We start from the raw sequence: 22,052 nt of genomic DNA on the forward strand, positions 1-22,052 counted from the left end.
AGGGCCAGAGCTTTCTCCCCAACTCAAGTTTATAAATTCTCAATTGGCTTGTGAGGCCAATAGGGATACTTCTTCTTGTCTAATTTGGTTTCTGGAAAGACTTCATTCAGGTCCTCAATGGTCATCTGATCAAATGGAATTATGTTCCGCATCTTCTCCAGCTCTTTTTCATATTCCTAAATCCTGGCCTTTGAGAGAGACAAAAACTCGGCACAACTTTTCACATCTTCTTTTTCTTCAGCATCCACCTGAACAGTATATTTATCCTCTGGCACAGGAACCTTCAGGGCATTAAACTTCTTCTCAAAGTCATCTACCAAACCAGCCTTCGCCACACTGGCCTTGTAGTAAGCCCAGTCGATAGCAGGTGGTTTCTCAGGGAGAGTAGCCAACCTGAAGGTAAGGGTCTCATTCCAGGATTTCAGGGAGTTAGCAATGGCCTTCTGGTTTCGGGGTATGATCTCCCCAAAAGCTACCCAGTCAATGGATTTTAGAGCAAGTTTTCGCGCAGCCATCTTGAGATCCTTCACCGACCCCGGCCGCCCAGAGACCACAGCAGCAAGGAACGGAACTGGGTCCTCTATGTATGTTTTTGATCTGTTTTAAAGATTTGAAAGTGTGTGCAGGGGTGCCTGGCTGACTCAGTTGGAGGAGCACAGGACTAAATCTCGGGGTCCTGAGTTCAAGCCCCACATTGGGTGATTACTAAAAATAAAAATAAATAAATGTGTGTATACATAGTATATATGAAATAAAATGCTTTTCACCATAATTTGTTATGAGAAAAATTTCTCCACCTCACAAAATGTCATCTTTTCAATTTTCCTACAGATAGAACATTAACAGAACTACAATTAGTACAAAACTGTTGCAGAATTGAACACTAAAATGGCAACCTGAAGATGAGCAAGAATTATTTAATTAGCTTACACAATCACCAAAATAGCAGCAACATTAGTTGCCAGAACATACCTTTCTCCTTTTAACACTAGAGTGGCTTCATACTTAATTCTTAAAGGGGCTTTAAAAAAAACTCCAAGCATTTCTTTAAAAGAGAAACAAGCTGTAGTTTTCAATTTTTACTTTAAAAACATACTTTTCAGGTATTTAATAAGCTAATTTAAATGGTATTGAAAAATTCTTTGACTTTTAATGTCAAAAATCATGGTGCAACAGAGGCAAATATCACCATAAGATGAGGGCAGATTTACTTTCTACATACAAGTTTACTAGAATGTTCACTAGAACATTTTAGATGACAGTCTTTCCTTCCTCTCCTCTAATTTCATTTTACCCAGAAATAACTAGTATTTTTCAGTTTTCAGTTTTCTGAGAGTATATGCTCTCGGACTTCCTTGGGCATACACATACACACACACACACACACACAAAACATTTAAAAATTTGTTTAACAAAAGGCATCAAATGACTAAGTATTATGTTCAATAGTATACTGTATCCATCTTTCAAGACACAAGTATTTTCCTTCAGTTTACTGTTTGCTAACTGCCTTAGGAATTTCTAATGGCTACACTGGTATCCCAGTAAATGAAATGTTGCATATGAAACCATCTGCAAAATAACATTCCATGTCTTAGGTTATAAGCAGTCTAACCGTTACAAAGTCACTTCTTGAGAATGTAAGTCTCCTCTAATATTTCACATCAAAATCATTCTCAATTTTACATTTCTCCAGAATTATTACTATATGGTCAATGACTGAAGTAGACAAGATTAGCAGGAATATGTATCAGAAATCAATAACACAAAACAAAAAACTTCTTAAATACACTAATAATAAACAACAGAATTGGGGAAAATATAAAAACGAGTCAAAGCCAAACATAAATCAAGAGGTACTTAAAAGAGCAGAAAAATTAACCTTTTTCCATTAAGCTATATTTTTATAGAAATTAAACATAAATTTTTAGTAAATTTATTTCTTAAAAATCCCACAATCGGGGCGCCTGGGTGGCTCAGTTGGTTAAGCGACTGCCTTCGGCTCAGGTCATGATCCTGGAGTCCCGGGATCGAGTCCCGCATCGGTCTCCCTGCTCGGCGGGGAGTCTGCTTCTCCCTCTCCCGCTCCCCCCTCTTGTGCTCTTTCTCTCTCTCAAATAAATAAATAAAATCTTTAAAAAAAAAAAAAAACCCACAATCATAAAAGCCTGAATTGTTCACATTAAAAGTCTTTAAATTTACCAACAAAAATATTATAAACACTAACTTTAAAATTGCATGATTTTTAAAACTTAAAGTTTTTTAAGAAATGGTTATTTGGTTTATTAGTCAAGCAGCTAGCCCTAATATTTAAACATATAATCCTTATTTATATAGCCAAAACACAGTAATTACAAAAATGTTACTCTCATTTCTTAAAGAAAAAAAAAAAATGTTACCCTATTCCAAAAGATTTGTATAAAATTGCTTAAACTCACTGGAAAACCAAGAATCTTTAACACTCAGCAGACGTTTAACGTACTGTTGACAAAACAAATTTTGTGAGTAAACAGGTTCCACATAAAATCAATCACCTTCATAACGGTTGCTAGGACTTCTTTCAATGATGTAATCCTCTGTAGTATACAAAATAAACCCATACGAGTAGGAAGATTATTTTAGATGCCTGTAAAAAGTGTGAGATTACCCATCTTTTTATTAACCTGTATTCCTAGTAATCCATACATAATTAATGCTCACCTTTTAAAAAACACACCCATCTTTACTTTTTTTCTAACTATAAAAATACACGTCCTTTAAAAAATCTTGTAAACATCAATAAAAAAATCATAATCTCACTTCTTGTACATGTTCATCCAGTCATTTATCCACACAGACATACATACATTAAATCTTTTCTTATGAAACTGGGATCACAGAAAATAAGTGCATTTTAAGTGGTTTGTTTGAATCGATCATATTCCAAAAATTAAAATCATATCATCACCAAAGAAGTATAGCGACATTAATTCTTATTAGTTCCAAAATTAGTCTATATAGTTATCTACATGTACTTTTGTGAGGTTTAAAATGTTAGACTTGACTTTCTGCAACGTCTACCTAGCATAGGGGGAAAAGCACAGGCGTTGTAGAGAAAAAGGCCTAGGTTTCAAATCTTGATTTTCTGAATTATGAGAAATGTGACCTTGTGTAAATTACAAACCGACTCTGTCATATGAAAATGAAAATAACTGCACCAAACAGGACTTGTTTCGGGGAATAAATAAAATGATATATGTGAAGGGAGCACCCAATGCCTGGCACACAGCAGTACCTCCACAAATATTAGTTCTTTCCTTCCCATTAAAAAAAAAAAAAAAAAGGCATGAATGCGACACAACTATTAAAAGTCAGATTTCTATACATAAACGCAGTAAATGTACTTCAAAAGGTGTTATTTTATCAGAGCCTTTTACTCACTTATAATTTATTTCACAATCCACCTAAGCCGGCGACAACCCAGGGTATTACTGCATCAAAAATTTTACTTCGGGAAAAGAAAATATTTTAAGTCCATTTTCCCTAAGTTTGGCTATCTGAAATCATCGCTAACAAGAGGGAAGAAAGTAAAAAATTTCTCAAAAGTATACCATGCGTTAAAACCCTGCGGTTGAGAATTTCCTTTAAGGAAAATTAAAGAATGAAAAAAAAAGCGACTTTCTACCCACCCCCCTTCCAATAAGTTTGGGGATGAACAAGACAGTAATTCCTTATAGCAATTTAGAAAATGCCACGGACGTGTGAGAGCACACGGGCGAAAGGTTAAGTTTGAAACTGCTTCCCTGCGTAGATCCGGGGGCGTGGGACTACTAAGGCTCAAAACCTTGGGGTCTTTGGACAGAATTGAGGCATGAGAAAAGGGAGGAGGAGGGGAACAGTCTATAGAAGTCAGAGGCAGAAAAAAAAAAAAAAACAATGAGAGGGGGAGGGGGCAGCCGAAAAACGCTCCAGACCCAGGGTTTGGCGCAGCGGCTTCACTTGCAGCAAAGGAAGAGTTGGGGAACTAAGAAAATGAGGAAATTCCGGTGGCCCGTGAGGAAGGACGGAGGGGCCGTGAGAAACCGGGAGGCTGCGGCGGAAAGACAGGGGTGGTGTCGTCCGAGAAAAGGGTCGAGCGGGGAAAGCGAGCAACGGCGGGACCGGAAAGCGAGGACAAGGATGTGGGCGGGGAGGAGGAAACGCGGAGGCCTCCGCGGTCGACCAGTGTGAGAGAAAACGAGGAGGGGACGAAGGGGGCCCTGGCAGCGTCGCGGTACCTGCAGAGATCGTCCAGGACGCTGCCGGGAATCTCCACCCGTTTGGTCTCCATGATGAGGACCCACAGCAGGAGCAGTGCATCCCGGCTCCGCGCGGCCGGGGACCGAGGGTACGGCACGGAGACTCCGGCTCGCCGGAGAGGAGGCAGCGACTGTAGCGGCAGCGGCTCCAGCGAAGACGAGGGGGGAAGGGGCGGGACCCACTCACTTCCGTCCCGCTCCCTCAGCCCCGGACCCCGAAGCTGGGCCAGAGCGCGGGGAGGAGCCCCGGGAGTCACGCCCCTGCTCTGCTTGAAAGATCCAATAGAAAGCTGGAGGATTGGGAAGCTGAGCACGCTAAACCAATGAAATGTTTGTTTATTGGTCTGTCATCTCCAATCGGTCTTAAAGCAGCTCAGTTGCTACTCAGAAAACCAACTTCCCGCCGCCTTTGATTGAGCCCTGGGGTGGTCATGCGCATGCGCACCATGCCGCCTTTGCACTACTAGGAAGGCCAGAGGATTCGGGTCTTCAAGATAGACTCCGAGCCCAACATTCTAGGGTGCGGAGTGGTCTGAGCGTCCTCTCGGTGACGTAGGAGGCTCTCGTTCTTCTACAGGGCAGAGCCCCAGAGGCGGTCCTGCGCAAGCGTGCATTTACAGTTCCTGTCACCAAGTATCCTGCACAAACATTCATTGTCGTTCCCCCCCCCCCCCCCGCCATCCCCTCCAGGCCAAGGGCTGTACCTCCTTAACTACAAACACCTGAAGGGGGTTGTCTTTTTTCTGGTGACCTTCCTCTGCCTTTCCTCAGGCGACCCAGACAAAACTTTATCCCAATATCTGACACCTACTGAGAAAATACTGATTGAACCTGAACTCGGGAATCTGCATTCTACCTCCTACACACACCACTCCAACCTACTGGTCCTCGCTGATTCCTCATCTTGCTTAATGGAGCCCAGTACATTTAGGATCTTGCAGAAAAATCTAGCTCCATCCGTTCTTTAACCTTTTACATCAGATCCACAACCCCCCCACCACACACACACACCTGCTCAGTCACAACTTCAGTTTGTTCCACCATTTAATCTCTCATCTTTTTCTTAATTTCTGTCCAAATGTCCTCTGTCCTTACATCAGGTGCTCATTAGTTCTCATTAATGCAAGAACTGCCTAAGCAGGACCTCTGCCTCCATTCTTGGCCTGCACAACTGCCCAAGTTTTATTTCCTTTTGTTCAGGTATGAGCAGGTTCCCGTCTTTTTATCTTCTGATAGCTCCCCTACATCAGCTTCTGATGTATACTCAAACCCAAACTTGATGTAAGAGCCCTTTTACCATCTATTTTACTCTCCTGTTTTCCATCTTTGTTTTTTTGCTCTTTATTGGAGAACTCAAATTTTTCTTCCAGCCATCTATACAGTTTTTATTTTTCTGGAGTTTTCTTTTGTTTTTCAAATGTCTCTTCATTATGGTGTCATAGCTTTGCTTCATAGATTTCTAATCCCTATGAGGATATTAACAATACATTTTTAGGGGCACCTGGGTGACTCAGTTGGTTAAGTGATTGACTCTTGATTTCAGCTTAGGTCATGATCTCAGGGTTGTGATGTCTAGCCCTGCATTGGGCTCTGCCCTCGGTATGGAGCCTGCTTAAGATTCTCTCTCTGTCCCTCTCTCCCTCTCTAAAAAAACAAAAAACAAAACAAAAACCACACACACACAATACATTTTTAAAGTTTTCTAATTCTTGAATAGTCTCTTCTTCCTTTCAGCTGCTTTTTGCTATTAATTTGGTCTCCATCTATCATATTGGAAGTTTTCTGGTAGTCTTCAACTATTCACTCATACTTAAGAGTACATACCTAAGGGCACCTGGGTGGCTCAGTCGGTTGAGCATCTGCCTTCTGCTCAGTCCATGATCTCAGGGTCCTGGGGTTGAACCTGCATCGGGCTCCCTGCTCAGTGGGGAGCCTGCTTTTCCCTCTCCTTCTGCCCCTCCCCCCACTCGTGTGTTCTCTCTCTCTCTCAAATAAATAATAAAAATAAAATCTTTTTTTTTAAAGATTTTATTTATTTATTTTAGAGACAGAGCACAAGAGGGGGGAGCGGGAGAAGGAGAAGCAGACTCTCTGCTAAGCAGGGAGCCCGATGCAGGACTCGATCCCGGGACTCCAGGATCATGACCTGAGCTGAAGGCAGTTGCTTAACCAACTGAGCCACCGAGGCGCCCCAAAAATAAAATCTTTTTAAAAAGTACATAACTAAAAAACTGGAGTTAAGTGCTATAAAAGCTGATCGGAAGCTTCCAGCATGAAGTTCCTGAGGGCTTCTCTGTAGGGTGATCTGGCTGGGCTGTTAGTTGGGAACACATGACATCAGTATCTATAGGTCATTCTTTCCAGCTGGTCAAATTCTCTAAAGAGAAAATCCTTCCAGACCAAACTGGAAGTGTTCTAGGAGTCAAGTAGGGGAGCACAGGCAGGAGTATTCTGTTTGCTTTATTTAATCCTCCTGGCATACTACAAGTCTCAGTTTGGGTTTCCTAAGAAGCAGGCCCTGAGACAAGGATTTGAAAGCAAGTAGTTTATGTGGGAGGTGATCCAGGAAAAAATGGTAGCAGAGCAGGGAAGTGAGTCAGAAAGGAAAGAAAGCCAAAAAATGGATTATTATCAAGGAAGTTAGCACTGTGGGTAACTGGAGCTGATCCCACTGGAGAATTCTGGAGACCAGGGTAAAACATACACTGCCTACTGAAGGGATGAGGAAGATGGGGGTATTTATATACTAACTTCCATCGTCCTTGGTTACGGCATGTTCCTGGAGCTTATACCCCAGCCTGCCCCATGAGCCAGGAAAAGCCCTCATGGAAAGAAATGCAGATGCTAGCAGTTAGAAGTCCAGGCAGCATGGTGTAATGGATCTTTAAGTGTGGGAGTGAGCCCCTTGAATGGTTCTATTTTGCTGGATATGCATCCTATCTGTCTTAACTGAACTTCTTTTCTCTGGCTGGGGGTATCTTAGCAGCTATTTTTCTCAGTGGTCCACGTGAAGCTCAAGTCTGGTTTTCAGAGTACTCTAAATGATGGCAGTGAAACAACAGTGGAAGGCCCAGTGGCGCTTATCCCCCAGGGGCCAATGATATCTATGGAAAGAAGCAGGCTACCGGGCCCTTACCAAAGGACCTGGAGGAAGTCCTCCTGCTCCCTTATCGCTCTGAAGTTTCATCTTAGGGATAAGCTCTACAACCCTTTTTTAGCTCTCACAGGCCTGCAGATCTCCAGGCTTCCATACAGTGCTAAACCAATTCCTTCACTGAGAATTCCACAGATGTCTGGGGGCAAGCATCTTTCAAGCTACTTTCCTGCCCATTCACCATCCCACCCCTGCCTCCTCACACACACATCTAGGAGCCGGACATGTGCACAGTAGAACAGTCCTTATGGCAGCCCCCTGAGCTGTGACTTCCAAAGAATTCAGGGCCTCATTCAAACCCAACTGCCCACAGGCCCCAGCAGCCTGTGGCTTGAGAAAGGCCGATAAATTGGAGCTTGAAATTAAGGGAAAGGGAGATGCTAGGCTTCTTAAATTATAATATAGATACAATTTTAAAATAATTGGGTTGATCAAAACCTTTGCCGTTTTATGCTATCTCATTTAGTCTTTTTAACTACATGGGATAGGCAGATAGAGATTTCAGTTCTGAGCTCACAGAAGGAATTCTGCTTTAGGGAGAATGACACAATAACAATTATTATTAATGTCTGTACAGCATGGTATAGAATAATATTCTTTCAAATACAATAATCCTTACAACAAAACAAGTTATCGCATTCTTTAAAAAATACTTAATATGCTTATTGGCCTTCCTTTAAATTGAGTGAGATTAAGTCTGTCGAAGCCTATTCACATACCTTCAAAGTTCTTTTTTTAAATTTATTTTCCAGCTTTATTGAGGTGTGATTGACAAATAAAAATTGTACATATTTAAGGTGTTGTCCATTCAGGCTCCTATGACAAAAAATGCCAGAAATTGGGTGTCTTATAAACAACAAACATTTATTTCTCACAATTCTGGAGGCTGGGAAGTTCAAGATCATGGCACTAGCAGATGTAGTGTCTGGTGAGAACCCATCTCCTAGTTCATAGACTGTGCCTTCTAGGTGTCAGCTTACACAGCGGAAGAGGCAAGCTAGCTCTCTGGGCTCTTTTACAAGGGCACTAATCCCATTCATAAGGGCTTTACCTTCATGACGTAAGCATGAAGCCCCCACCTCCTAATACTACCACATTGGGCACTCGGATTTGAACACATGAATTTGCAGGGGGACACAAACATCAGACCATAGCAGATGTACAACATGTTGTTTTGATATATATTGTGTAATTACCACAATCAAGCTAATTAACATATCCATCACCTCAATAGTTACTGTGTGTGTGTGTGTGTGTGTGTATGTGTGTGGTAAGAACACTTAAGATCTACTCTGAGCAAATTTCAAGGGGAGGCTGACACAAAGGGCAAATATGTGTTGTGTAAATGTTGACTTGAATCATAATATCTTTGTTAGTTGAAGGTACACATTTTGTTATGAGATGAATAAGTTCTGGAGACCTACTGTACAGCTTGGTGACTATAGCTAATAATGTATTATACACTTAAGGGGAGGGGCAGTTAAGTAGTTAAGTTCAAACTGGTCTGGGTGGTCTGGGGCTGTGGAGCTCCTCCTCCAGGCAGTCATTACTGCTTGAGGGGTAGCTTCGGTTTCCCTCAGGTCTCTTGCCTGAGTTAAGAGATAAGCTGGAAAGAAGGAAAAACTTGGAACAAAGGTGGCTGGGTACAAACAGGTGAGCAGTAAAGGTCAGGTCTTGGGTCTAGCTGGTGATAGAACTACTAGGGCCATCTCACCATCATCCTGAGGATAAAGCTAACACATGCAGGAGGGCAAAGCTGAAAGACCTGTGGAGAAAAGGAGGCAGATCTGTCAGGAGCTCAGCTCAGCTGGGGTGGGGGTGGGGGTGGGGGTGGGGAGGAGGGTGCGGGAAGAATGAGAGAGAGAGAGCACAATCCCGAGCACCGGGTCCCAGGTGGGAGCCAGAGTTGTCAGGTGTCAGAGTTGCCAATTAAAGCAAGAAGCCAAAAATGAGAGTTAAGCCTTTAATCAACTTACCACGATGGCTAAAACCAGAGAAAGCACTGACCCCTTCTGCTCCACTTTCCCATGGAACAGGGTACAGGTCAAGGGTCAGGGGGAGGTCAAGGGCCAGGTGGATCTCACTGAACAAAAGGCTCATGCAGTTTTATGGACCCTGGGAAAGAGGAACGAGGGGAAGTCTTAGTGTGGAAAAGTACTCCTCCTTCCCCCAGGAGGTGGCTTCAGCGAGGAGACTAAAGAAGACCTCTGCCAAGGCCTCAGATAAGGAGATAGTATTGGAGGACCTGGGGCTGGAAATGCAAACAGGAGAAGCATGGGAGTCACAGGGGCCCAAGTCCCTGACTGCCGTGCTCCCCAGAGACTGCAGTGTACAGGCTGTGTGGGGAGGGCAGTCACTCCCGGGGAGACCTGTCAGGTAAAGCTTCTGTGATTGCCTAAGGTTAGGCCCGAAAAATCACACGTAGATCTCTAACCACAAGCCAGACTCCTCAAGAACTGCTGAAGTGAATCCTGAAGCCTGTCCTACCTCTGAACTTATATGAACTCACACATGTCTCTTGGTTTCAGCCAAAGCTTTCTTTTACTTTGGCCCAAATCATTTCAATTGACATGTTCCACTGGGCATCCAGAGGCTCAAACCTGAAGCCTAAGAGTGAACCTTAGTTCCTGTCTTTCTCACACATGCACATGTCCAACCCACACTGAGTCCTGGCCAATCAACCTCCAAGATCCATCCCTTCTTCTCCACTTCAGCTTTCCCTACCTCAGGCCAAGCCTCCTCAACCTCAGCCGGACTGCTTCCACAGGCTTCTGAAGGTCTCCTGACCCCCTTGCAACCCATTCTCCACAAAGCTGCAAGAGTGATTATCTAAACACATTAATTTGATCACTCTTTTGCTTAAAAGTCGTGACCTCAGGGTAGAATCCAATTTGTGTGCCATGGCTTGAGAGACTTTACGCGAGGGGCACCTGCCCGGCATTCACTCTCCTTTCCTCTCATGTCCCATCTTCATCTCTCACTACACTCTCGCCACGGTAGTCTCCTTGCAATTCATCACATACTCCAAGCTCTTTCTGCACACCGTTCCTTCTGCCTGGAATGCTGCCCACCCCTCCACAATTCCCTCTTTTGTGGCTTTCTGTACAGCTTAACATCACCTCCTCAGAAATTCTTCCCAGACCCCTCGATCTAAATAGCCTCCTCAATTTGAAAATTTCTCGGGCCATTTTTCCCCTCTCCCCACTATACTATAAGTTACAGGAAAAGCAGGGACCTTTTCTAACTTACGCATTGAATCCCCAGTGCTTAGAGGTGGGCACTCTCTAAACATTTGCTAACTAATGTTTAGGCAAAGGAGTAAGTTATCACCAAGTATGTGTTGAGGTTACTGAGGAGCAGGTGGTGGGATGCAAAATTCTGTTATGAGTAAGTGTGAATCTATTAAAAAAAAAGTAAATCTGCTGTTGGAAGAGATGTACTCATCCTAGCTTAGATGGGTTTTGTTACTTTGATTAAAGAGTCCTAATTAGTACAGAGCTAACTTGCTCTCTTTCTTTATGTTTGTGTATCTATGTAATAGATATATATTATATAAATATAATACAATATACAGTAATATAATAAACATATATAATATAAATACATGTCATATTAACTTTGTATGTTAAGTACAAGCATATTATGTGCAAATATACATATGAAACAATTCTACACTCTAGAACTCTAGAACCTCTTCCTTCTCTTTTACCTTCTCCTTCCTGCCCCTCTGTCACCTCTAACCTCCATGCTTTAATGGGTTTGCCCAGAATAGGAGAAGGCAGTTGGAAGAGGTGGGAATGAAGTTGCCAGACCAAATGAAAAAGCTTGGTCCACTGGTAAACAACCTTCTTTTGCGTGGGAACAAATCAGGAAAAAGAACATTGTTTCAGGATATTTCTTTTTTTTTTAATAAATCATTTCTTAATTTAAAAAAATCAGAAATATAATCTCTATAACAGTTCTTAAGAATTCTCTTATTAATTCCTTGTCATGGATGAAGGGATTATTTTTGACTAAAATTTCAGAAACTAACACACTACCACCTTGAGTCTTTGAACAAATGTTGAGTAAGCATGCTGGAGGCTGGCTTGTTTCTCTTTAACTGAACTTGCAAGCATCTTAACTGGAAAAGATGTTTGTCTCATAGCATCTCTTATATTGCATTCTTTAAAAGAGAAGGTTCTGTTGAAACAACAAACAGATCTAAAGAGGTACTTCTCCAACCACGCGTTGTGAAAATAATCAGCTCAGTGTGGCCCCATTGGTATTCTACAGTCTGCATGGGGCTCAGAGCTCAGTTAGTCCAAACCGAGGCCCACCGCTGACAGGCCTGGGATCGCCTTCCCTCTTCCCAGAATATACAAGGAAACCAGAATCCAAAACAGGAAAAGTCTGTTTTCTATCTACCAGCAGGGGGTGTACATTCCTTTTTTTTTCCATTTTCAAATTTTATAGCACACTGCTGACTTACATTCTTAGCACAAGAGCAGGACTTGAAAACTGAGGCTTTTGCCATCCGTAGGACCTACTTCCGAGGAGTTGGTGTAATTACATTATTTTCTGGCTAAAGGATTCAGATCTCTGAAGAAACCTTTCCCACCTGTTCCCTTCAAGTTGCCAAATGGTGACCGCCTCTCACTCTGTTCGTTAGTTTTGTGTTGCAGTGCTAACAAATTACCACACCTGTGGTGGCTTTTAAACAATACAGATTTCTTATTTTAGAGTTCTCCAGGTGAAAAGTCTAGCACAGATCTCACTGGACTGAAAGAGAGACGTCAGCAGGGCTGTGTTCTCTAGTGGGGGCTCTAAGGCAGAGTACGCCTCCTTGCCTTTTCCAGCTCCTAGAGGCCATAGGCATTCTTTGGCTCCTGCCCTGCTTCCTCCATCTCCCAAGCCAGCAATGGCGGGTCGATTCCCATTACATCACATCACTCTGGCCCTCAGTCACATCTCTCTGTGACTCACCTCTGCTTCCTCTTCCATTTTTAAGGAACCATGTGATTACATTGGGCCCACCCAGATAACCGGGGACAATCTATCTTAAAGTCAGCCAATTAGCAACAGTAATTCCATCTGCAACTCTTTTCCTCCTTTTCCTTTAAGGCAACATATTCACAGATTCCAGGGATTAGGATGGACATTTTGCGGGGCATTATTTTGCTTGTCACATTCTGTATCCCTGCTCTGTGCCTATCTACCCTCTCACTTCCATCTCCAGGAATCAGTGACTACACATTTTTTCAGTATGTGGAAATTGCTAGTTTTAGTCGTTTGAAATTATGGAGTTTTATCTCCCTTGTTCGTGTGCTTGGGATCACAGAGTTTAAAAATAGCCTTTATTGAAGGCTAAAATAATATAATGTCTGGGATTTGCTTTAAAATAATCCACCCAGGGAAAAACTGCCAGACAAATAGATAAAATAAGACTAGCAAAAGGGTGGTAATTGTTGAATTGGGTAATGAGTACATGGAGTTTAAGTATATTCTTTTATATATATTTTCAAATGTTCAGAATAAAACATTTTCAAAAATTGAGACCTTCTTACTGAGAATTCAACTGATTTCCCCCCTTAATGTTTCTTTAATATTTGAAAGGAAAAAAATTGATAAGACTAATCGAAACTGCATACTAAGTATGTCATTTTTAAACGTACCAGTTTGAAATACAATTGACTTAAAAAATTATTGAGATATAATTTTACGATGAAATGCTGTTGACTTTTGCGAAATTAAACTTTTGATTTTGAAGAAGCTGTAGAGTCCCATCTAGCTGTGAGACGAGAGATGCGGTGGGCTCACATTTTTGTCACCACAAAGGCCCTTCATATCGCCCTTTATGTTGTCTGGATGTCAAATATTTATGACCTCTTCCAAATGAAAACCTTCTCAGGACTTTCCTGGGCCTTCCTCTCAGCTTTGTGTATCTTAAAATGGCCCACACCTATTTTCCAGAGCTGTCAAACCTACTGTATGACGGACATCCTAAAATGGTACAGACTAAATTTTAGGTACCATAGATGAGCTAGCAGAAGATGACTTCAAATAAGGGATTGAGAGCAATGCACGGGAGAGCAAAGAGGCATCTCGGAACTCACCAACCGTGTGGCAGCTGCCTCTTCCCCCATCCAGTCCCTTCCTTCCTCTCAGTTAAAGGGCTCATTGAAAAGCCTCTATGTTCTGGCCCTCTCACAGCTACCTGTGACAAGATGTGGCAACTATCTTTGGGCAAGGAGATGTAAGCACAGGGTGGCCGAGGACTTCTGGAAAGTTCTCAAAAAAAAAAAAAAAAGTGGCAGGCTTTGCTTCACTCCTTTCTCTTTGTTCCTTCCTGTGGCCAGCAAGTGATCATCTGGGCAGAGAAGCAAAATAGTAGATGCCGTGGTCTCTGAAGACCTTGGAGCTGCCAAACCAGCGCTGGAGGGCCTGTCTCTAGACTTCTTTTACTGAAAGAGTGATAAACTTCTATCTTGTTGAAGCCACAATATTGGGCTTTTTTCTGTTTTAGGCAGACAATAGTCCAAACTGACGTAGGCAATCTTCTTATCTAGACACAGAGGCAGTTCTCATTTGAGGCTTGATTCTGCTCTTTTGATTTGGAAAAAAAAAAAAAATTCAATAGACCTTTTGATCATACAAAATCAAAGGCCCCAGAGGATTCCAGACAGAAGAGTTTGAGACTGTTGGAAGGTAAACAGCTCTGCAGAATGATGCAGAGTTGTACCTTCCTTTGAGCAGAGTTGAAGCTCTGTAGAAAGAGGGCTAGGATGGTAGAGAAAGGAAAAAGGAGCAGTCAGGAGGGTTCCCCTCATTTTAGAAGGAAAAAAGGGGATAGTGGAGGGCCTGTACCCTGAGTAGAGTTTAGGGTCAAGGATTCCCACATGTATCATCTATTCTCTCAAAGATGTTCCTGCCACCGGGGGCCTAAGGAGAGTGACTGCCAGTGTAGCAGCCCTCTACAGAGACAGATCTAGAAGCCAGGGTATCAGTATGCATTAATTTTAAAGTGGATTTTTTGGGGGCACCTGGGTGGCCCAGTTGGTTAAGCGTCTGCCTTCAGCTTGGGTCATGATCCCAGGATCCTGGGATCGAGCCCCGCATTAGGCTCCTTGCTCGGCGGGAAGCCTGCTTCTCCTTCTCCCTCTGCCTGCAGCTCCCCCTGATTGTGCTCTCTCTCTCTCTCTGTCAAATAAATGAATAAAATCTTAAAAAAAAAAAAAAAGAAGTGGATTTTTTTCTTTTCTGCTCCGTAATTTTCTTTGCTAATGTCCAAGCACAGTAAACATCTGTTTTGTTTTGTTTCATTTGATTTTTCGGCATCCATTTTCCCTCTGGTAGCATGAAGGTATTTTCCTTCAGGGGCTCTTCCTCCTCCACTCTCATCCCTGTGTTTGGGTGGATTTGACTCCCCACCCCCAACCCCTTCATTCTGGCTCTCAGTCTCCAAGAGCATTTGTCACGGTGATTATTTAAGGGATACGCTAGGAACCCAAGCCAAATCCAAAGACCCAATGCTGGGATGTTTGCTGAGCTTAATGGGAGAGAAATGCCTTCTTTCTGCTCAACTTGCTAAAGTGCTGGAACGTAAGCCCAGAGATTCTGTATCTTATGCAATGCATGAAGAGAAAAACAGCATGAAAAAAAAAGTTACGAGACAAAGAGACGATTGGCAGGAATTGAGCAATAGTCCAAAGCAAGAGGGCAAACTTGGGGGTGGAAATGGGAGCCTAGACCCTGCTACTTTGGCATTGAACAAATGATCTCTGAAACCTGAAGAACTCAAGAATGTTCCAGTTACAGTAATAAAATCAATATATCATGAATGAAATATGATATCTTCAGAAAAACTGCTCACAAGTCCAAGTGGGAAGAGCTGAATCAGACAGTTGGCTAACATTACTCACATCTTTAAAGAAAACAATGAGTCAACAAGGCATAGAGGAAAAAGCCTGAGAGAGATCAAAGATGCTGAATCTGGCACTGCCTCTCCAAATCCCAGAGACTGGAGACACGCTGAGTAGCCAACCTGACTGTTTGCTAGTACTTCCATATAATGGCACTGAATGGACCCTTAACCTTTAAGTGTCACTCACCTTGGGCTCTGTGTCAATTCAACACTCTTCAAGCAACATTAAGATGATAATATCACAGGGTGCCAGGGTGCCTGGGTGCTAAGCCTCAGTCAGTTAAGCAACCAAATCTTGGTTTCAGCTCGAGTCATGATCTCAGGGTCATGAGATCGAGCCCCACATTGGGCTCTGGCTCAGCACAGTCTGCTTGAGATTCTCTCTCCCTCTTCCTTTGCCCCTCCCCCAACTTGCACACATACTCTCTTTCTCCCAAATAAATAAATAAAATCTTAAAAAAAAAAGATGACAATTACACATCTGATGTGCTTCCCATTAGCACTATTAAGGCTGATGTAGGGCCCTGCAAAGGAGATGGGGGCAGTCCAGGGCAAAACCATTTGAGAGAAGAGAAAGTCACACTACAGCTGGGAGGCCAAGTCCAAGGATCAGGTCTGGATGGTCCTAAACAGAATCAGAATTTGGGGAAAGGGTGTGGAATTGGAAGGGGGGTTTTGGGTGAGGGGCTACACTTTCTGAGTCAGAGACACACTAATGAAAGATCAATTTGGGGGGCCCCTGGGGGGCACAGTCAGTTAGGCGTCCGACTCTTGGTTTTGGCTCTGGTCGTGATCTCAGGGTCGTGAGATCGAGCCCCATGTCCGGCTCCGTGGTCAGTGTGATGTCTGCTTGAGTCTCTCCCTCTCCCTCTGCCCCTCCCCTGCCAAATAAATAAATCTTAAAAAAAAAAAAGATCAAAGTTGGAAATGAACAAAGAGATTTTGGTAATTGTTCTAATCAGCCTAGAAGGGTCTGCATCTAGCCTTTGTTGGCTAGGGCTGAAGAGTGGAGCTGATCTGAGAGCAGGGAGCCAGGTGCATAGGAACAGGGCCCTATTCTTGGTTCTAGTCCTTTGCATGATAGAAAGTTCCCTGCCTACTAGGGACCAAACCTCTATTTCATTTATGTTAGAAATACTATTTTAAAATTCCTTTGTTCTAAAGCTTTTTCCCCTCTAAAAATGCAAATGTCCATGAAGAGAGTTAATACATTAAACATTACCCCTCATATTTACATTCTTACTCAGAAATTTCTTTTTTTAAGCAAAAATTAAGTGCCCTCTATTTTATTACTTAAAAGAGTTTCATTGTTTCTACTAGTAAATGATTTTCTAAAAGTTAATTTTCCTAGGTTTGAAAATGAAAAATTCATGCAAATCAATGAGGAATCATGCTGGAAATAAATAACATATGTAATTTTCATGCTTAAAAAGCCCAATCCATGAAATTATTAATATGCAAAAATGGATTGTTAATTTCCATACATTTGCCCATATATGTATTACTGTTTTCATGACAACGGGGTATGTGAACCATAAATTTATACTTTCCAAAATTATATAAGCCTTAAAGATTATCTACATCTGGCTTTGAGCGCCATTTCTTCAGAGGTATTTGTTTGGGGAAGAATAGCAAATAATGATCAGCAGGCAGACTGCCAGTTTTCAAAAGAACTGCTGGTTTGGCCTTGTTTCAGTACTTACATTAAAGACTGTTTATTTAATTTTCTACAGAAGAGAATTTGCATTGCTAAACTTGGAATATATAGTACGCATCCCTAATTTGGGTAAAACACCCATTCTGCCAGAGCTCCGTAATTAGAAAACAACCATAAAAGCTATACAAAAACATATGCTAGTTTTCACAAATTTAAAGCTTTATTTGCAAAGCATCAGCCCACTCTACACAGGTGCTACGCCTATCATGAATTATTGCTTAAGCTTATGTTCCTGGTCCTACTTCTCTCCTCTCTCTTCCCTTCTCCTGGCTGACTCCATCCCCCTGCTCTGAGCAAGTTAACCACCTCTGTGTGCCCTTGCATACCTTCTACCTACTCTTTTAATTAGACAAACTCATATACGTGGGGATTTCTTCATTACTGTTTTACAAAATAAAGGGAGGGTTATAAAATTTTTTGCATTTCCTTTCCCAGTAAAAATACATAGTGGAAATCTCTCCAAGTCAATTGATAGAGAGCTCACTCACCCTTTTAGCTGTATAATAGCCTGCGTTGCTTAATCTTCCACCATTTAGTCAATTATTTCCTTAGTGAAGGTCATACACTTTGTTTCCAATTTTTTGTCCCTAGAAAAAGTGCTGCAATAAAATAATACATGTTCTCATGTAATAGTGCCTTTATTTGCAAGGACCAGCAGGAGGAAGATGATTGAGGCAAAGGTATGCATATTTTTCATTTTATTTTAAAGATTTTATTTATTTATTTGAGACAGAGAGAGAGTGAGCAGGGGGGAGGGGCAGAAGGAGAGGGAGAAGCAGACTCCCTGCCAAACAGTGAGACTGATGCAGGGCCTGAGATCATGACCTGAGCCGAAGGCAAATGTTTAACCGACTGAGCCACCCAGGCGGCCCTGCATATTTTTTATTTTAATAGGTAGTGCCAGATTGCGTTGCCAATGGTGTGTACTGAATTCACAGCTCCAAATGCAATGTATGAGCCAGCCCTCTCCTGTACTCCTGCATTCATCGCGGCTGCCACTAGCCATAGGCATTATGTTCTTCTCAATTATCGCATCTTGGTAAAAAGTGTTGTTTTTTTTAAATGTTCATCTTTGTTAATTTTATCTCGCACACATACACACACACACACACACACACAAGAAGTTCTGGATCAGGGTTAGATTCCTAACACTTCACAGTAAATAAGTGAGCTGCCCCCTGGCCCCGCTCTGGTCCAGCTATTGTCTCTCTCACTCCTGTGCTGGCCTCCTTTCCATAGATGCACATAGACTTTTCTTTCATCCTAACAGATGAACCGTACCTAAGCTGGGGGAGGTTTCTTGGAGAGGGTTTTTTGTTATTTCATTTGTTTGGTACTGTCTGTGGATTTTACTTCATTTTCCCTAGCTTCAGGTTTTTAAAGCAAAATGTCATGCCAGGCTGATATTTTTCCTTTTCAAGTAAATTCTTCTTTCTATCCAAAGACTCTAAAATTAGTACTTTGACATAAAATAAAATAAAATAAAATAAAATAAAATCAGTACTTCAACTCTTGGAGTTCAGGAATTTTACCACAACATGCTTGTATGTAAGTAGATATACCTGTTGTTGTTTTTAATCAATCTGACCGGAATTCAGTAAGGCCTTTCAATCTTCAGATTCAAATTTTCTTTCCCTCTGAGAAATTTTCTTCCTTTTTTTGTTCATTATTGCCTCTCCTCCATTCCTTTTTTTTCCTTCTGGTAATCTTGCATCTCCTGCATCTGTCCTCCATGTCTTGAATTTTTTTCACCATTTCTATTGCTTTTTTTCCTTCTCTCTGTATTTTGAAATCTTTCTTCCACTTTCCAGACCACTAACTCAGGTTCCAACATTACCATCTTTTCTTTATTTTTAAAAAAATTTATTTAAGTACTCTCTGCACCCAATGAGGGGCTTGAACTCACAACCCCGAAATCAAGCATCTCACACTCTTCTGACTGAGCCGGCCAGGCGGCACATTCTTTAAATTTATCTACTGACCTGTAAAATGAGAAAACTATGCTTAATGCTTTCAGACATTCTCTTTCATGCTATAACGGAAACTTGTTAAAGTCTCTTGCTTTTTTGGGGCGCCTGGATAGCTCAGTTGGTTAGGCGTTTGCCTTCAGCTCAGGTCATGATCCCAGAGTCCTGGGACTGAGCCCCCAGTCGGGCTCCCTGCTCAGTGGGGAGCATGCTTCTCCCTCTCCCTTTCCCCCTCCCCCTTACTTGTGTGCGTGCGCAAGCACTCTCTCTCAAAATAAATGAATAAAATCTTTAAAAAAAAAGTCTCTTACTTTTCTGGTGGTGGCTCAAACTATCATCTTTCTCCTACAGCAGTTTGCATTTTGTGAGGAGTCGTCTGATGCATTAGTTATCTATTTGCTGCAAAACAAATCATCTCAAAACTTTGTGTCTTAAAATAATAAGCATGGATCATCTCTGGAGAATTCAAATGGAATAAAAGGGAGCCCAAGAAAAGTAAAAGTCTCCTTTCTGCCTCAGAGATCCAGTTCCATCTACCCATCCACCTACCCAGAGATAACTGTATTTTACAGTTAAAAAAATTTCTAAGTGTATATAAAGAAATGTTTTTGCCTTTTTGTTTTGATAATTTCAGACTTTAAAAAATCATAAAAATAGTACAAAAAACCACATACCCTTCACCTAGAACTTTGCAAATATTAGCATTTTGCCACATTTGTTTTATTATTCCTTCTCTCTCATATATATATATAATTTTTCTCTCTATGTAGTCTCTTTCTCATACACACACACATACATATATATCACACATTTTTTTCTGAAAAATTTGAGATTGGATTGTAAATATGATGCCTATTTACATCAGTGTGTGTTTCCTGAAAATAAGACAATTTTCCCTTATAAACATAGTATAATTATAAAAATCAAGACAGTAACATCAATTTGTTACAATTATTTAATCTGTAGACCTTATTCAAATTTTACTAATTACTCTACTAATGTCTTTTATATATCAGAAGAAAAAGAATTTTTTTCTGCTCTAGGATCCAATCCAAGATCACACATTGCATTTAGATGTCATGCCTTTTTAGTCTCCTTTAAATTGGAAGAGTTCCTCAGTCTTTTTCTGTAGATAACATTTTTATAAAATCACAAGTAGAATAATTCTATTTACATTTATGTCCCTTGTCTTTTTCCCTTACTAATCTAATTTTTCATTTCAATACATATGCATTATCTCATTCACTTCATTGACTACACAGTATACTGTATCAGTCAGAATGATCTAGTTTCTGTCATGATAACAAACAACACCAGAATCTCAGTGGCTTAATGCTGCAAACATTTATTTCTTGTGTATGGGATAGCCCTTGTCCTCCCTGTGAAGGCTCAGTGCTCTGGCTGCTTCTGTCTCATGACTCTTCCCCCAGTGTGTGTTTCTACAAATGCTGTACCAGAAGAGCATGGAGAGCCTCACATGGACTCTTAAAATCCTTTTAAAATTTCCGAGGACAAAGCAAATCACATCAGCATGCTCACCCTCAAAAGGGCAGAAATGTATTCCTTCCACGTACCCAGAAGAAGGAATCAAGAAATAATGGCAAGGACTGGTATTATCCACCACATGTATCATTGAATGGGCATACCGTAACTTATTTAAGTAGTCCCTTACTTATGGACATTTAGATTGCTTCTGGTTTTTTTTCCAAAACCGTTATAGATTTATTTTTGCACACTTGTATGAGTATATCTACAGTATAAATTCCAAGAAATGGAATTGCAAAAACAAAGGGAATGTGCATCTAAAGTTTAGGCTGCCATTTTGAGCTTTGTGCAAGATGAGTGAACAGAGGGAGCCCGACAACAGGGACAGAGACAGAAAAACAAAAGAAAGAGATGGAAGACAGAGAAAGTAGATTTCAAGACTGACTTTCCATTTTACAAGCCCTTTGAATCTTGACTGTTCATGTCTATTAAACTGCAGTATGTGTTCAATAAGCTCTTGTTTTCACTTTTGCATGTTTGAGTGGGTTTCTGTTACTTGTCATAAGTTGCACCACAGTTGGAGGGGACAGAAAGAGGGATGGCATAATCATTCCTCTCATTTCAGTTTCAACACAGCAAAGAGTTGGGACAAGGAAAGAGCTGAGCACTCAGTTATCATACCAAAGTTTCCCCACTGGACCAGTGTTTTGTAAGCTGAGCTGCTTTTAAATCCAGTGCCAATGGTTGATAAAAGTGAAGCTTACCCAGATCTGAAATAAGAGTACTGCCCAAGGAAAGTCTTGATTTTAAATTCCATCTCAGGATAAGTTCTCATTTTTGAAAACCCAGCTCAGATTCCACTTCATGAAGCGTCGTCAATTGCTACCAGAGCTCATCCTGATCTCCAATTTTTCTAAATCTTTATAACACAAGACATACAATCAGCCCACATTTGGTTTTATGCTGTTCTCTGTTTGTCTTACTGCTAGAAGGAATTTTTAAGTTCTTTGCGTGTAGAGAAAATATTTTATATCTATTTTGAATTTCCTAAGAACCCTGTGGATAAAACACTTAATAAAGGTGCAACTCTTGACTGATTGCTTCTACCTAAGTTATATAAACCTGGCTTAAGTTGAGTGTATTTATAAACCATAAATAAAATGAAGGACAGCTCAGCTAAAACCAACATGTGGTTCCCATCTGCCACATCTCCCAAGGAATATAGATTATTGCTTTGGTGATATAACTGCAGCAATTCTGAAAACGGACAGCAGACTCCTGTGTGTACCATTCTAGTGACTACAGACCTTTTTCTCAGACTTGTATCAACTTAAGTAAGCCTACCCACATTTTCTATGCATATTTATAGAATATGACACTGTCACTAATCACTCTGTAGGTTTATTTATTTTAAAGTATTGGAAGCCTCTTTCCCCCTTTCTTAGACAATCATTCTATAAATGTTGGTGTATATCATTCCCCTGCATTTTTTCATATTTTTACCATACTACTATGTATCCATAAATAATATATACTATTGTTAGGGGTG

General features: G+C 41.2%; 1 protein-coding gene and 1 pseudogene across 3 annotated transcripts in view; both read right to left on the minus strand.

Annotated features, from left to right (window-relative positions):
* The window catches only part of DCP2 (decapping mRNA 2), a 75,480-nt gene extending 70,971 nt beyond the window's left edge, over positions 1-4,509 (minus strand). For all 3 annotated transcript variants that reach the window (XM_081826461.1, XM_081826460.1, XM_006747336.3), the window contains exon 1: positions 4,257-4,509. In XM_081826461.1, the coding sequence (XP_081682587.1) occupies positions 4,257-4,309 (53 nt within the window). In that variant the 5' untranslated portion in view covers positions 4,310-4,509. The remainder of the gene's footprint in view (positions 1-4,256) is intronic.
* On the minus strand, positions 7-591 carry LOC102743975 (ATP synthase peripheral stalk subunit d, mitochondrial pseudogene; annotated as a pseudogene).
* Positions 4,510-22,052: the final 17,543 nt, after the last annotated feature.

Source organism: Leptonychotes weddellii, chromosome 7 (genome assembly GCF_054177405.1).
Source record: "Leptonychotes weddellii isolate Sample4059 chromosome 7, ASM5417740v2, whole genome shotgun sequence".
Classification (NCBI taxonomy): Eukaryota; Metazoa; Chordata; class Mammalia; order Carnivora; family Phocidae; genus Leptonychotes; species Leptonychotes weddellii.